The 15,165-nt window shown below is 40.5% G+C and overlaps 1 protein-coding gene across 1 annotated transcript in view; it reads left to right on the top strand.

The window, feature by feature from the left end:
- nhsl2 (NHS-like 2) overlaps nt 1–15,165 on the top strand; it is a 97,691-nt gene that overhangs the window by 65,734 nt on the left and 16,792 nt on the right. Inside the window, exon 3 of the mRNA XM_063900900.1 lies at nt 11,284–11,426. Within this exon, the coding sequence (XP_063756970.1) occupies nt 11,284–11,426 (143 nt within the window). The remainder of the gene's footprint in view (nt 1–11,283; nt 11,427–15,165) is intronic.

The following is a 15,165-nucleotide window of genomic DNA, read 5'->3' as shown; positions in this document are numbered from 1 at the left end:
GGCAAAAATAATATTCATGTTATTCTTTTAGTAACCTTTGTATTTGAAGTTCATCCATAACAGCCAGACCAGCTATTTGCACACACTTGCTCCGTCATTTTATAACAACCCATTAGGCAGCGCTCAGATATTCATACTCCACCACCTCTTCAACACATCTCACTGACATCCTCTGAGTTTGTGCATCTTCACTCTTTTTCTGAATTAATATATCCCACATAAAATACCTTTATGACTATTTGATGCGGTTACATAAGCACGCTCTGTTCTTTCTGAGTTGCTTGCTCTTCCATTAACATTAAACTGGTGACATTTGCCATTAAAGTGGGCTTATTTTTGAAGAACTTCTTCGGACTTTAGAGACAACCCGTGCCAGTGAAGCGCTCCTGGCAGCTCGTGTTGGCCCGCTTCCCGATAAAGACACTTTTATTTAGCTTTGATTTGGCAGCTGACGGTATTTCACATATTATTCTGTTACTCGAATTTGTAGTTGACATATTGAGCAATACCTATTAAGCGTGATGGTGGGATTAGGTTTTTGAGGTGATGGCTTTCATGTGGTATTTCAACATTCACTTCAACAGCTCTTATATTCTAAGCTTTATTAGGATGCATGCATATAATAACACACCCTGCCTGCATGGCCTTGCAAACACGACAGATTAATACAAAGCATTGCTTTTATACCAATTCACATCTTTTATTCCTACAATTAATCACTTTTAAGGGGAAGATTGTTGGATTTCTTTACAACAAGAGGCTGTTTTCTTGCAGAGAAATAGACTAAGGCTTCATTTTGGTGTGAAAATAAATGGGGAAAGATCAGAAAACGACTTTTCCTTTAAGATAAGACACAGTTAATGGGAAATTGTGGCTTTTTTTCTCAAGAATAAGTACAAATTTGACATTATATAAGCTTACATATATCTAAAAAAGGCCAATTCCTTATAAATAATGAAACCACCAATAGTTTTAAAGTATACGCTGTACCTTTACACAATGTATGGGTAAGTTATTAAATCAGTTTTGCATCAAATAGCAGAAAAAAGACTAAGAATATATTTGGACAACCATAAAAGTAGACATCAATATGTATAAACCCACATTATACACAACCAGACACAGAATCCAATACTGCTGTGGTGGTTAACTGCCCCCTGATTTCCACTAATGACCAGTAATAAAAATCGACAAGTGTACGGTGTCAACAAATGGAGACAAATGGAGTGTCATTCACAACCTTTAGCTCCATTTACTGGAATACGTCCTGCTTCCTCCAGGTGTTAAAGTTAATGTTGAAGCAGTGTAACGTCATTTTGTTCCCTGTTTGCTGATCATAGGGGGGAGAGAATAGATGTGCTTGCAGTGGTTTGCAAGATTAGAGGAGAGTTTTGTGGGAAGATGAAGGCTTTTTGATATCGCTTCTTCTTCTTCTTCTTCTTCTTTTGAAATCTCATGTAAAAGGAGTCGACCGCTAATTCAAAGCTGCACCAGGCGACTTTGAAACTCAGAAATCTTGTAAGCTATTAGTTAACAGCAGACAGGGATACAGGCATTGTCTGTAAGCACATTTATCATCCCAGTTTTGAGCTTTTCAACGGTTTGAATCAGTTGATTTTTCATGATTTTCTTTATATAATTCGGCTTCTGTATGTTGGAATAACCTTATCAGTGCCGTTATGCTTCCTCACTGGAGATACCCGATGAATAAATGAGCACGAGAGCTCGTTGAGATCCACTTCAGAGCGTTTGGTTTGAGACGTGCACACACAGTGACACCCTCAGTGTCGGCCAACAGCTCCTGACTGTGAGCTAAACTGATGCTGCTCACACAGTAACCAGAGGGCCCGATAAGATGTGTGAATGTGTGTTATCCGTTACAGGAAAACGCTGTGTGTGAAAGAGAGAAGTTGGCTGTCGTGCCATTTTTGCATACGTTACCCGGCCGATGTGGAAGAAGTACTCCTGCAGAAGTATATGCATCATAAAGTACAGTGTATGGAGATATGATCAGCTTAACACGCTTTAAAAATCAGTCCTTAGTGGAGCCAGTTTTAGTTTCATAACTACTGTTTAAATAGTACTGTTTCATATCCTAGCAATGCATCATGTGTTTGATATGTCAGAAAGCAACTTTGTGTGTTAAATTAAAAGCAGAAGTCGAGTAAGAAGTGCAAATTTTGCCTCAGAAATGTAGGATATAAGGGAAAGCTTTGTCAGATGTCCAAATCCAATTACTTTCGGACATCAATTAACTAATTCAAACTCATCCCAAAGGTGTAAACTAGTCAAGTTCTCCCACAACTCGACTCAGTGGAATATGGCCATAATTACAGACGAAAAAAGGTCCCTGAACCATTGACACCAAGTTGGAAGCACGCTGTCTCTCTCTCAAGAAAACAGCATCGGTTATGTTCAATGTGTGTTTACAGTTTAGTGATAAAGCCTCCCTTTGGTCATATTTGTTATTGCAGGAGCAAAGCCCTAACCCTAAAAGAAACCTAACGGGACCATAAGGGATTCATGTGATTATAAAGTCCACAAAAAGTCAACGAAACATCTGAGTTTGTTGGTGTTACCCAATACCCAATCAACCTCCACTTTGATGATTATTGCAACCATGATGAATTTGCTGAATGCTGTCTGCATACTTCGCACAATGTATTGAATTGTGAGGTCTAGATGCACTCCTAACAGAGCTGGAGGTCAATGGTATCATGAGAGCTCAGAGCTAGATACAATACAGCTGTCTGGTTCCATTTCAATTAAAAACTCAAGGCCAGAAAGAGTCTGCAGCTCAGACCGGACCCTTTTATTCCCTTTTCTTTTCCGATGTGATATAACCGGGTGAGTTTTAAAATCTCACAGTAACTTTAATTGTGTCAGAGGAGGTCTGAGAAGCAAGCAGTCCGATAAACGTTACCCCGCCCGCACTGACTTGACTATAAAATATCACTGAGGCTCTTTCATGTGTTGCAGAAGGTCTGAGTCGATGCTCGGCGTCATCTTCTCCAGCTGGTAAGGTTCGCCTGGGGTCGACACACATTATTGATCAGATGGAGAACGCTGATTCAGGAGAAACAGATGCATTTTTTCTAATAAACAGGTGGATTTTATGTCATATATAAGCTGTAATTAGATTGTTAACCTTTGAAAAATGTCTATTATTAGAAATATTTAACCAAATTGAATGTCATTGACTGACTCTTCGCAACAGACGTGAATTTCAATGCCTTTTACGTGTATTTTATGCTAATTCTTTGCTAAAACAGCATGTCATTTAGTCGGGCGTTTAGCATTTTTGGACCGAATTGGCTCAGGAACAGAGAGCTCAAATCTATCCTTACTGCCGGCCCGGGGCGGTACCTTTGACAGTGCAGAGAGAGCTTTTTTTTAGAGGATTTACAGATGGTTTCAACGTGAACGTTTATAACAAAGCAGTCTGTTTGTTTTTTACTCGCAAAATATGGCCTTTTTCATCTCTGCGGGGAATGAATCAGTTGTCTGTTTCTCTACTCCGATTTGACGAGTGACATCGCTGTGAATCAGCCGGACCAACTCGCCCGTCTTGTTTCCTTCCTTGTTTTTCAAACACAGGCTGAAGTGAGGCATCTAATACTATGAGCCGCGGACATCTGCATTTAAGCCGACCTGCCAAGGGCTCAAACAAACCTGGTGCTGATCAAACACAGAGCAGAGGAGACACGTGACTGGAAATCATTAGGGGTTTGAAAACTGGACTCGCGACAAAGCGATGCTGAAAGGTGTTTGAGTAAAACACTCCTGGAAAGATTCCTGAGCGCTTAAGGATGTGCTTCATTTTGTGTTTGAATAATGGAAGGTTTACTCAATCAGATGGTTTGTCTCATTATTCAAACATAGAGTCTTCTGGGCTTTCAGAATAAGATTGTCAGAATAATGTGTGCTGATTGAAGGATAAAAACAGAACAAAATAACCAGAATCACGTGTTTTTTTAGAAGACATTTCTGAAAACTGAATTTAAAATCAATTTACTGAAGCTTAAAGACTCAGATTATTTGGTATTCAGATATAAAAAATCTGAGTACTTCCCTGTGTTTCCTCCAGAGGGAGTTTCTCTCCCACACACCTTAATTGGATTCCTTTGATTACTTCTGTATCATAGTGACATCACTACATAACACTTAAACACGCTCCTCAAAACTTACAGGAGCCCTGTTATGCTTGTTGCCGTTTTCCCTTCCCTTTAGTGTGTCATATAGGTTTTAGTGCGTGTAAACGGTCTGCAAGGGCTAAAATCCCTGAGTTCCCTCCAGAGGAAAGAACGCCTCCATTAGACTCCTACTTCCCAGACATAATGACATCACTATGTATCACTTAAACACGCTCCTCAAAACTTACAGGAGCCCTGTTATGCTTGTTGCCGTTTTCCCTTCCCTTTGGTGTGTCATATAGGTTTTAGTGCGTGTAAACGGACAAAGAACTGCTTTTGCTCTGCTGAGGCAGAAGACAAGGGTAGTGGGGATTAGAGCTGAGGGGCGGGACATATCTAAGCCGTTGTCCAATCACAACAGAGCCGAGGCAGATAACCAATCAGAGCAGCTCTGGTTTCAGACAGAGGGTGAAAAGAGGAGCTGCAGCTGCAGTATGAGAAACATAAGCTTTTTGGAGACATGGAGACACTAATTACAAATATGAACCTGGAAATTAGAATAATATGTCCTCTTTAATTAAAGGATCTGAGAACTTCATCAGAAGGGATCTCATAAACCTCGATTTTATACAAGAGCACCTTTTCCTCCCCTTCTTCCTATTTCTTTCCTCCTTATTTGTCCTTCTTCCTCCACTTCTCCTCAATCTCGTCTCCTTCCTTCTTCCTTCTTCCTCCTTTTTAATCCTCTTCTTCCTTTCTTACTCCTTCTCTCATCTTTATCTTTCGTTATGTTCTCAGTCCTTTTTCCTTTCTGTTTACTTCCTCCTTCCTTTCCTCCTCTTGTTGTTTCTCCATCTTCCTCTTTTTTCCTTTCCTCAACTCCACTTTCCATTTCCTTTCCTCCTACTCTCCTTGCTTTTCCTGCTAAACTTTATTGTCCTTCAGCATCTAATCCTCTCCGTCCTTTTGCCCTTTTCTCTGTCTTTTTGGGTTCACTTCACTATCAAAAACCATCAGGTAGACATCTTAAAATATGCCTTGGATATCTGACAAGGATTCTTCAAAGGAAGCCCCATAATTGGATCAGGAAGCCTTCGTGTCGCCGAAACAAACTAGGCCGCTAACCGCCAAATCCGTCCTTCTAGGTCAGACCGCCGTCCCGACACACAGCGGCCCCTTCCTCCCTCTGATGGATTGATCAATTGTGCGTGTTCAAACGCAAGGACCAAGACACCACACACATGCATGGCGGTGTGTGTGTGTGTGTGTGTGTGTGTGTGTGTGTGTACACAGACAAACAAATGCTTCAGTGAAAGAGGGTTATTGTTAACTTCTTTCTTCCCCTCTTCGTTTTAATAAAAGGGGGGAAGAAAGGGTGACCCAAATATGACCGGGGCGCCATATTGTCAAGGATGGTTGGGATTATCCGTGAATGGGTGCACTGTACAGACACAAACACACAGAGCATGCACGCAGGGAGACACTTAAAGTGTCTGTGTGTGTGTGTGTGTGTGTGTGTGACCCCCACACAAACACACACAATATAGTGATGCATGGTTGCCTGGCCTGCTTGTCTGGACAGAGGAAGGGGGTGGGGTAGGTTGTGTGTGTCAGTGGGAGTGACCGGCATACCTTTACACCCCTCACCAATAGGACTCCCCCCCCCCCCACCCTCCTTCATTTTCCCACCACAGTACCCTGCAGTCGTGCACTGAATGGAGGCCGGCTGCTATCTGAAGCATGGATCTACAACTGTTTACCCTCCCTCTCCCCACGCTTTGGTTCTGCTGCTCTGTTTTTCTCAGCATGTTTCCCCACTTTTAACTTTTTTTTAAACCGGGACAAACAACATGCAGTTTCATCTGCAGCCGGGGCGATTCTGCAGGAGACTTAAAGAGGGATTTAGCAGTGGTGGAAGAGGGGTTCACATCCTTAAAGTGAGTAAAAGTCCTTTATTTAAAATGTGTGGATGCATTCCTGTGTAAGCAGCATGCAACACTTTGGAAATGAGCAAAAAAAAGAACATTTTCTATTATATTCTTTGATTATTTAGTGTATGTAAAGTTAATATAGCTGTTTAACGACATGCAGTGCAATAAAAAGAACAAAACTTTACCTAAAATGTAGAATTAGAAGTGCTTAAATAATAATAATAGTTTTATTTTTGTTGATTGATTGGTTTGTCCATACATCTGCTTTGCTGAAAAAACAAAGAATATTTTTAATAAGTGAAAATAATAATACGTTTTTTTTCATCTGAAATAAATACAGAAAACATTCAAAAATAATTTTAAAAGTAATTAAAAAAACAGCAGTAAAAAGTAACAAATATCAAATTAAATAGAAATGATAACAAATACATTTTAAAACAGCAACCGAAACGTAAAGCAGCGTATCTTACATTAAATTCAAAAGCAGTTTGGGTTTTTTTTTTGTATGTGAAATAAATACTAAAATGATTCAAAAAATATTTAAAAACTAATAAAAACAAAAACAATAATAATAAAAAATACAATATAATTAATAATAAACACATTTAAAAAAAAGCAAATATGTTTTCACTTGTATACGATTAGCCATTGTCTACTATGTGCTCCTTTAATCACATTCTATCTCTGTAAAAAGAATGATTTGTTGGACAATAGGTTTATAAATATGCAATGGTTGCAGCTTGCTTCCCCATTTGCATTAGTGTTTGTGATTAAAACAGTCCAGATAAAGTGAGTTAATTAGTGAGCTTTAGAGAGGACCGCTGGTGGGCGTGTGTTTGAATTTTGCAGAGAGCCAGGAGGCGATTAGCTTAAACCTGGCTCTCTCCAACTTGGGTATTAGCATTCACTTGGCTAGAAATGGAATAAGCTTATCGCCAGGAAGTTGAATTTCTCCGAGGATTAAAAAAGTAGGTTTTGCTGGAGGAGTTCGGCCCCAAACTTTGACTTTTTAATGGCAAATGACTGACCTTTAAAGGCATTGTTTGTGGAAGTCAGACATCACAGAAAGGCAGCTTTAACTTGGCTGAGGCTCCGGATTTACAGCCTGTTCTGCAAGAGGGAAAAGGCTTTATTCTTCTTGGGTTTAGAAACATTTTTATATCTCCCAGCGTCTCCTCCCGTTATGTCTTCCACAGATTGGACCTCATGTTGTTTGGATGCCTTTTCCTCCTCCTCTTCCACCCTCTTGTTTTCTCCTTTTTCTCCAGTATTTCATCTTTAACTGCCTCGTCTTTCTGTAGTTCCACCTTTCTTATTCTGTTCCTCCTACATACTGCTGCCTTTTTCATGCTTATCCTATTCTTTACTTGTCTTATACATCTTCTTCTTCTTCTTCTTTTTCCTCATCATTTGCTGCTCATCTTCCTCTGGCTTTTCCTTCATCTGTAACTTTATCTGATTTAGCTTTTTGATTTCTGTTTCCTCCTCTTCTGCATGAAACCTCTCTTCTTTTCCTTCCTCTTCTTCTTTAAAAGCTTCCTCATCTTCTTCCTCCTCCTCTGTGTCTTCTTCTTCTTCCTCTTCCTCCTCCTATGTGTCTTCTTCCTCCTGCTCTTCCTCCTCCTGTGTGTCTTCTTCTTCTTCCTCTTCCTCCTCCTGTGTGTCTTCTTCCTCCTGCTCTTCCTCCTCCTGTGTGTCCGGCCTCTTGCTGACGCCTCACTTCTCCGGCCCGCTGCATTCTGGATGAAACGACTCTTGGCTTCCCGCTCTGTGTTGACCGAGCGGCTGATCGTGCGGTTTTAAACATTCAGCCGTAATTATTTTTGAACACTGCAAAATAGACACTTCTCTATCATGAGCATGGGGTGTGTGATACGCCGCCGGATGAATACCAAACACAAAGTGAAACGTCTAATAGCTTTCTGAGGAATTGGCCAACAACTTCTCGGTTCATCGAGTCGTCATTAATATTTACAGACAAACTTTGATTGCAAACAGAAGAGTCTGATTTTAAATCAACCAAACTGTGAATTAAATCCTGGATCAAATAAGTTTAAGGGACATAAATTAAGGTAAGGTTAAGGTCTTTCAAAGATGAGAAGACATGCATAACTTTGATTGGGATCCCTTTAATCACAGTAATCCTTAAGAAAATACAATTTCTGATCATTTTTCCACCAGATTTAAGAAGCTATCCATCATTTTTAAACAAAAACCACAATTTCTTTTTGCTTAAAAAGGTTTAACATATTATTAAGCATAACATTGTGAATTAAATCCTTGATAAAATAAGTTTAAGGGAATATTTTAAGGGGTTTTATGTAAATGCACATAAATGAAGATAAGGTTACGGTCTTTCAAAGATGAGAAGAGATGCATGACTTTGACTGGGATCCATTAAGTCACAGTAATCCTACCACCAGATTTAAGATACTAGCCATCAAAAAATGTTAGTTTAAACATAATATTAAGCATAAATAAACCCTTTAATAACCAAAAATAAAGCTATAAGTTGTGTTTCTTTCAGTAAAAGGTAGTGTGTAATGCTTCTGCAGCACCGCTAACATGAGTCATGGTGTAGCAGTGTTACTCTGAGGCTAATTTGGATTAAAACTAGCTTGTTTTTTCTTAGAAGACGCATCTATTTAAACCTGATAAAGGTTTTGCACAGGCCTGCTAACCTCGTGCTTCTTCCTGTCATGCATGCTTCCAAAAATACTTAAATTTACGGGGAATTTGCGTCCAATCCACCCGAGCTTCTGCAGCTTCCCGACCACCCAAGCAGCTTGTCTGAATCCCATCCTCTTCTTTCTGCTCCTCTCACTTAAAGCAGCACTCAGACGTCAACATGTGGTGGAAAGTTGTTCCCGGTGTCACCCTAGGGACACAAAACAGGGAGCAGCCTACATGTGTAATCCTCGTCTCTTTGTCTCCGTCGTGCTTTACTTTTTAGTGGAAGGATTACATCCCTCAACCACGTTTGACTTTGTAAAAGCCCTTTAAACTCAGCAAAATGCACCACTTTTATAAGTTTCGATGTGTTTAGAGGCTGTTTTATTTGAAGTTTGGTGAATTACACTCAGAACAGGGCTCTTCTTTAGTTCAACAGGGGGAAGATGTAAACAGAAGTGATCCCAAACGCCATTTGTGCATAAAATGCGTGGGCTGCCTGCCCTCGTATGAAAACACATCATTATCCTTTTTGTCTTTCTGGTTGCTGCTTTTTATTAATTCATTTTCATGACTTGACTTCCAAAACACTCCCACATCGTCTGCACCCGGGGTAAATGTGACACCTGCCAAACTTCCTGCTCTGCGCAGCTACTATTAACTTTTCTTGAATGTGTTTACCAGGCCCGGAGGCTCGGAGCCATTACAGCTGACAGAGTGTAAAAACAGATGCCATCAGCCTTTAAATTCAACGCTTCACCGTATGGACGCTGCAGGGAGATCATTCTGCAGGTCTTATCTGACTTTAAAAAGCTTAGAAACCATGATCCTGTTTTCCATTTAGTTAAAGAATCTGAATTATTGGATTTAAAGCAGCATTGTTTGAGGTGTTGTGTCTCTTTGGAGCACCATAACAAGCTTTACAGAGAATTTCTGAGGGAAATGATTGCCTATTTACTCATCAAGCAGCTTCTGAACGTTCACATTCATTTTGAGACGATGAGACGTGACAGATGAGTCGTGAAACCTGGCAAAATAAATCCAATAATCACTGTTTTTAACTCAGAAGGACTAAAATGTGGGTCTCTAGCTTCTCTAGAAAGTATAAATTGTGAAAGAAAACTACTTTTACTAACCCTAAATGACTTTTACTTGGTCTCCTGCAATTCAAGTCCTCTAGATATTACGTAAATGAAATATAACTCAATTTTAAAGCATATGTTTCTCCAGTGTTATTTATATCAGCTATTTTCTCAATTAGCAGCTTCTCAACACCTTTGGCATTGATTCTGAGTCTTGTTACACAAAACCTTTAGCAATATTCACTGTCTATTAGCACCTTTGGCTGTAATATGGAATATTTTTCCGAGTAATCCCCTTTATTTCCTCTACTGTCCTCAGAAAGTGTACTTTTACCATCCCTAAGCCCATCTCAGAGTGGAGAAATGAACAGTTCTGAGTTATTATACTGCCATTAAAGTCCTCTTATATCATATAAATTAACTATCCCTTTCTGTTGATATTTATTATGTTATGTGTCTTTTGCACTACCTTTATCCTCCCAGTATTCCCAGTGTTATTTATATATTGATTAAGCCGAAACTCTAAATGTCACTCTCTTCATTTTTGTTTACTTCTGCTCGTTAAGGTCCGATCGTGACATCTTTACCCAATGTATCTACACCCAGAGGTAGCCATTAACGCCACACTCTGTTGTGGGTGGTGTTTGTTGTCACCCCCCCCCCCCCACAGCTCACCCCTCGTGTTGCTAGGCAACTATGGGCCACCAGCATAAAAAAATCCATACTGTCCCGGAGAGCAAGTTCAGCCCCAAACTCTGCACCTCACTGAGGCTGCTGAGCTGTCAGCGGGATGGTGTGTGTGTGTGTGTGTGTGTGTGTGTGTGTGTGTGTGTGTGTGTGTGTGTGTGTGTGTGTGTGTGTGTGTGTGTGTGTGTGTGTGTGTGTGTGTGTGTGTGTGTGTGTGTGTGTGTGTGTGTGTGTGTGTGTGTGTGTGTGTGTGTGTGTGTGTGTGTGTGTGTGTGTGTGTGTGTGTGTGAGAAAGGGAGAGAGAGAAGGCTTAAGGGGATGAGTGGGGAGTGGGTCGGGAGTGTGTTTTGGGGTATAGGATTGGCTGAGGGATTGTTGGGGGGAATGTGTGAGTGTGTGGCAGTGGGAGAATGAGAATAGGGGGGTTAGGTGGGGGTTAGGAATCTGTTTACAATGGCCTGGGGGAGAGTCGCCTAAGCTGCCAGAGAGGCAGAAACAGTCCGACGTATCCAGAGGAAATTTGAGAGGAAAGACAGACGAAAAAAAAAAAGCCCCCCCCCCCGAACTCAGGAGAGGATTAAAACCCAACTTTAAGGATTCCTTCAAGGCTGCGGTCACAGGAGGGAAACTGCAGGGTGATGCAAAGCAGCAGTCGTGCTCTCAGCCATGCAAATAGGATATCTGGTGTGTGTGTGTGTGTGTGTGTGTGTGTGTGTGTGTGTGTGTGTGATCCGTGATCCGTGCTGCAGAGTGTTGCCTCTAACTTCTCTTCCCCTGCAGACTTTGAGGAGCAGTTGTACGACACCAAGCTGACCGGTCAGACGTTCCGACACCCGACCTCGCAGAGCTCCGACGACACGTCCACCTCGCTCAGCCGCTCGCCCGTCTCCCTGAACAACAAGAGGCCCGACTTCATCTTCCTGGTAAACACACACACACACACACACACACACACACACACACACACACACACACACACACACACACACACACACACACACACACACACACATATATCTAATCCTCCCTCACACCAAATGTCATCTGTCTGATAAACAAACACACACACACGTTCCAGTTTCATTTACGATTATTTGAGGCCACACACTTCCAAAATGTCCTTGTCCACGGGCACAAACACACACACACAAACACACACACACACTTCTCCACCTATTATAGTCTCCAGACTTCTTGCACACACACTCATACTCAAACCACACCACGTCCACCTCACTTATCTTTCTCACTTCTCTCCCTGAGAAGCGAGGGAGCGGCCTTCACATTTCCTTACTCAGTCCCGCTCTCTCTACCCTTTCCTCCTCTACTCTTTGCTTCTGCACTACAGTCTCTTTCTAAACCTATCAACACTTTGTTTTCATGGCTTATTGAACCAGACATCAAGCATTTCCAACTTATAGTGAAGTGTGCACTCATTAAGAGGCCCTATTATGCTTTTTGGAGACTTCCCTTGTGTGTTATGTCGGTTTTAGTGCATGTAAATGGTCTGCAAAGGCTCAAATACCCCCCAAAAACGAGCATGAACGTATTATTTTTTTTAAATATGAATCTGTCTCCTCTTCTCTCTTCCCTAAATAAACTAAAGCCTCTTGGATCATCCTGTATGCATCGTCACCACGCTGAAAATAGAGCTGCTTTTTTGAGAAAATTGGCTATTTTAAAGACAGAAGACAAAGCTCTTATAGAAAACGATGCATTGTGGACTAAGCCACACAAAAACATCCACAGTATTACACATTAATGCAGCAGTGACATGTACCTGAAACCTCACACATGATAGTAAAACACAGATTAAAATGCACTCTAACATTATAATCCTCCCCAGCTGCTGACAAATTCTAATTTCAGTGTCACTAATACTCTGTCAGCTGAATTCCTGTTGTGACACCATGCCTCATTTCCTTTGTTATCACCCTCTTTCATGCAAAAGACAAACGCTGAATTATCCCCCCCAAAAAACTATTGAACACTTCGTCCCGCCCCCTCTGTTAGATTTGTCAGTATTAGTCATCATCCTTTTCACACTCTCCGCAGGTCTCCATAAACAAATGCCAAATCATTTAGTGTCACAGACATCGTTTAGAGACATCATTTAGCTGATTTGTATTTGGGTTATGTTGTCAAGCATCTCCGAACCGAGCACATGCATGAAACAGACTGCAGTGAGTTCTTCTTCATGGCGTCCTGATGAACTCCTGCAGAGATGTTACTGCACATTTCCTGCAGATCGGCTTCATGTCCTTCTCTCTGTTTGGGCTCATTTCAATTAGACTGTGGCACGTTCCCTCGAGAGTCTCTACAGTACTTTCACGTGGTCTCTCTCTCGTGTATTTTTATCAGAAAGAGTTGAATGAGTTTGGGTTTTCATGCCTTGAGATGGTTGATTTAAAACCAGACAGATGACAGTTCCCTTCTTGCTGGGAAAGTCAACATGTTTGGGATATAATAGTTCATTTTTGGTCTTTTATCAAGCAGGAAAGTCACAAATGCTCTATCCTGGCTTAGAAATTCCAGAATATGCTGCTTTTCTTTGTATTATGTTATTTTAAGTTCAATATTTTGTGGTTTTTGCGAAGAATATAAGCCCTTAACAGACATTTTTGAGACGTTTTCTTCAGAGAGTGCTTCTTGCATTGCATAGCCCTAAAGCAACTTGGGTTTTAATGCCTTGCTTAAAGGCTTAAATGGTGGTTAATGCCTCAGATGTAATACCTGGTAGATGACAGTTAATGATAATGCTTAATTATTATCAACAATTTTTGGATAGAGTTAATTTCCTCTCTTTAATAAAGCAGGACGGTCACACATGCTTTCATCTAGCCTCTCAAATGTGAGCATCTGCTGCTTTTCTATGTATTATATTATTTTGAGTTAAATATTTTGTGGTTTTTGACTTTTGGTTGGAGAAAGTAAGCAATTAACAGACATTTTGGAGTTTTTAATGTATTTCTATCTTTTTGGGGTCATTTCAATTAGGCTTTGGCCCGTCCACACGAGAGTAACTCAGGTCTCTGCTGAATCGATCATTAATATTTGGATATCGGAGTTCATTTTTATCAAGCAGAAAGGTCACAAATGTGTGAATCTGCTAGTTTTCTATGTATTATATCTTTTTTAAGTTAAATATTTTGTAGTTTTTGACTGTTGGTCACAGCACACAAACACTTAACAGACTTTTTCGAGCTTTTTGTTGATGTCTTTCTCTTTGATTGGTCTAATTTCCCTCGGACTTTGGCACGTTCGCACGAGATAACTGTCTGAATGGAGTCCCTACAGTACATGCGCATGGTTTCTGTGATGTAATTCTTCAGAGAGTGATTCATGCGTTGCAGTAGCCCTTAAGAGTTTGGGTTTTAATGTCTTGCTTAAGAGCGTACGAGATGGTTGACACCTCAGATTTAATACCTGGTAGATGACAGTTCTCTCCCTGCTGGGATAGTCAACAATAATGCTCAATTAATCAACATTTCTTGGATATATGAGTTCATTTTTGGTCTTTAATCAAGCAGAAAAGTCACATTTGCTCTAATCTGGCTTTGAAATGTGAAAATCTGCTGCTTTTCTTTGTATTATATTATTGTAAATTATACATTTCTGACTTTTAGACTGAAAGTAAGCACTTTTTAAAATGTATTTCTCTCTGTTTGGGATAATTTCAATTAGGCTTTGGTACATTCCCACAAGATAACTGTCTGATTTGAGTCTACAGTACACACACACATGGTTTCTCTACTGTACTTCTTCAGAGGGTTTCCTTCTCTCTGGGTTTTAATGCCTTGCTTCAGGGTTCTTTGGATGACAGTTCCCTCCAGGCTGAGATTACTTCTTCCTCCTATTTGTCATTCTCCACTTCCTGTCTCCTTCTACCGCTCCTTCCTCCCTGTGTCATCGAAGCAGCTTAAAAAAGACAGATTATTTTATCCCGGTGAAGGTAGATGATTAGATGACCTGTGCCGGGCTGCCTCGCCTCATATTGATTTTAGCTTTAATTGAATCTGGAGTTAATTTACTCTTTTTGTTTGCTAGACCCAACAACACCTTTGTGAAGAGAACTCATCCCTCTCGTCTAACGTGCAACAAAACACAGGAAACAAGAACTTTTAGAGAAGTTTGGGACAAGTTATCGAACAAGATAAGAAATGAAGTTAGGGCAGACAAACTGTGGGTGAAATAACCACATCTAAATATGGATTTCATTACAAAACTGTCACTTTTTCAGCAGTAAATTGTACATTTATTGTGCAATAAAGCTTGGGAGCAAGAAGTAAACAACTATTAAGCACATATAATACAAGTTGACCAGTTTTCTAACTATTAACTTTCTTTTCAGTACATTAAAACTGTAAAATATGGCTTCGTACAGTGTCATCAAACAATAGGATATTTCGGATCATCCCTTAAATAACAACTTTTCTATTTGCAATCGTTTAGAAATCCTGTAATGGATCTCACGTCTCTCTATGTATCTGCTGGATTTACCAGGCGACTCTTTGCAAACACACCCCCCGTATCCTGATAATAAGGTGATTATCTCGGTGATGTGTTTGCAACTTGTCGCACGGACCCCAAGGGGCCCGAAAAGAAATCAATTACTGCAGGTTTAAGCCTGTCTGAGAGACGACTGCTTACACTTCCCCCTCT

The sequence above is a fragment of the Eleginops maclovinus genome, chromosome 14 (assembly GCF_036324505.1).
Source record: "Eleginops maclovinus isolate JMC-PN-2008 ecotype Puerto Natales chromosome 14, JC_Emac_rtc_rv5, whole genome shotgun sequence".
Classification (NCBI taxonomy): Eukaryota; Metazoa; Chordata; class Actinopteri; order Perciformes; family Eleginopidae; genus Eleginops; species Eleginops maclovinus.
Note: the sequence above shows the minus strand (reverse complement) of the source record. Positions and strands in the feature narration are given on the sequence as shown.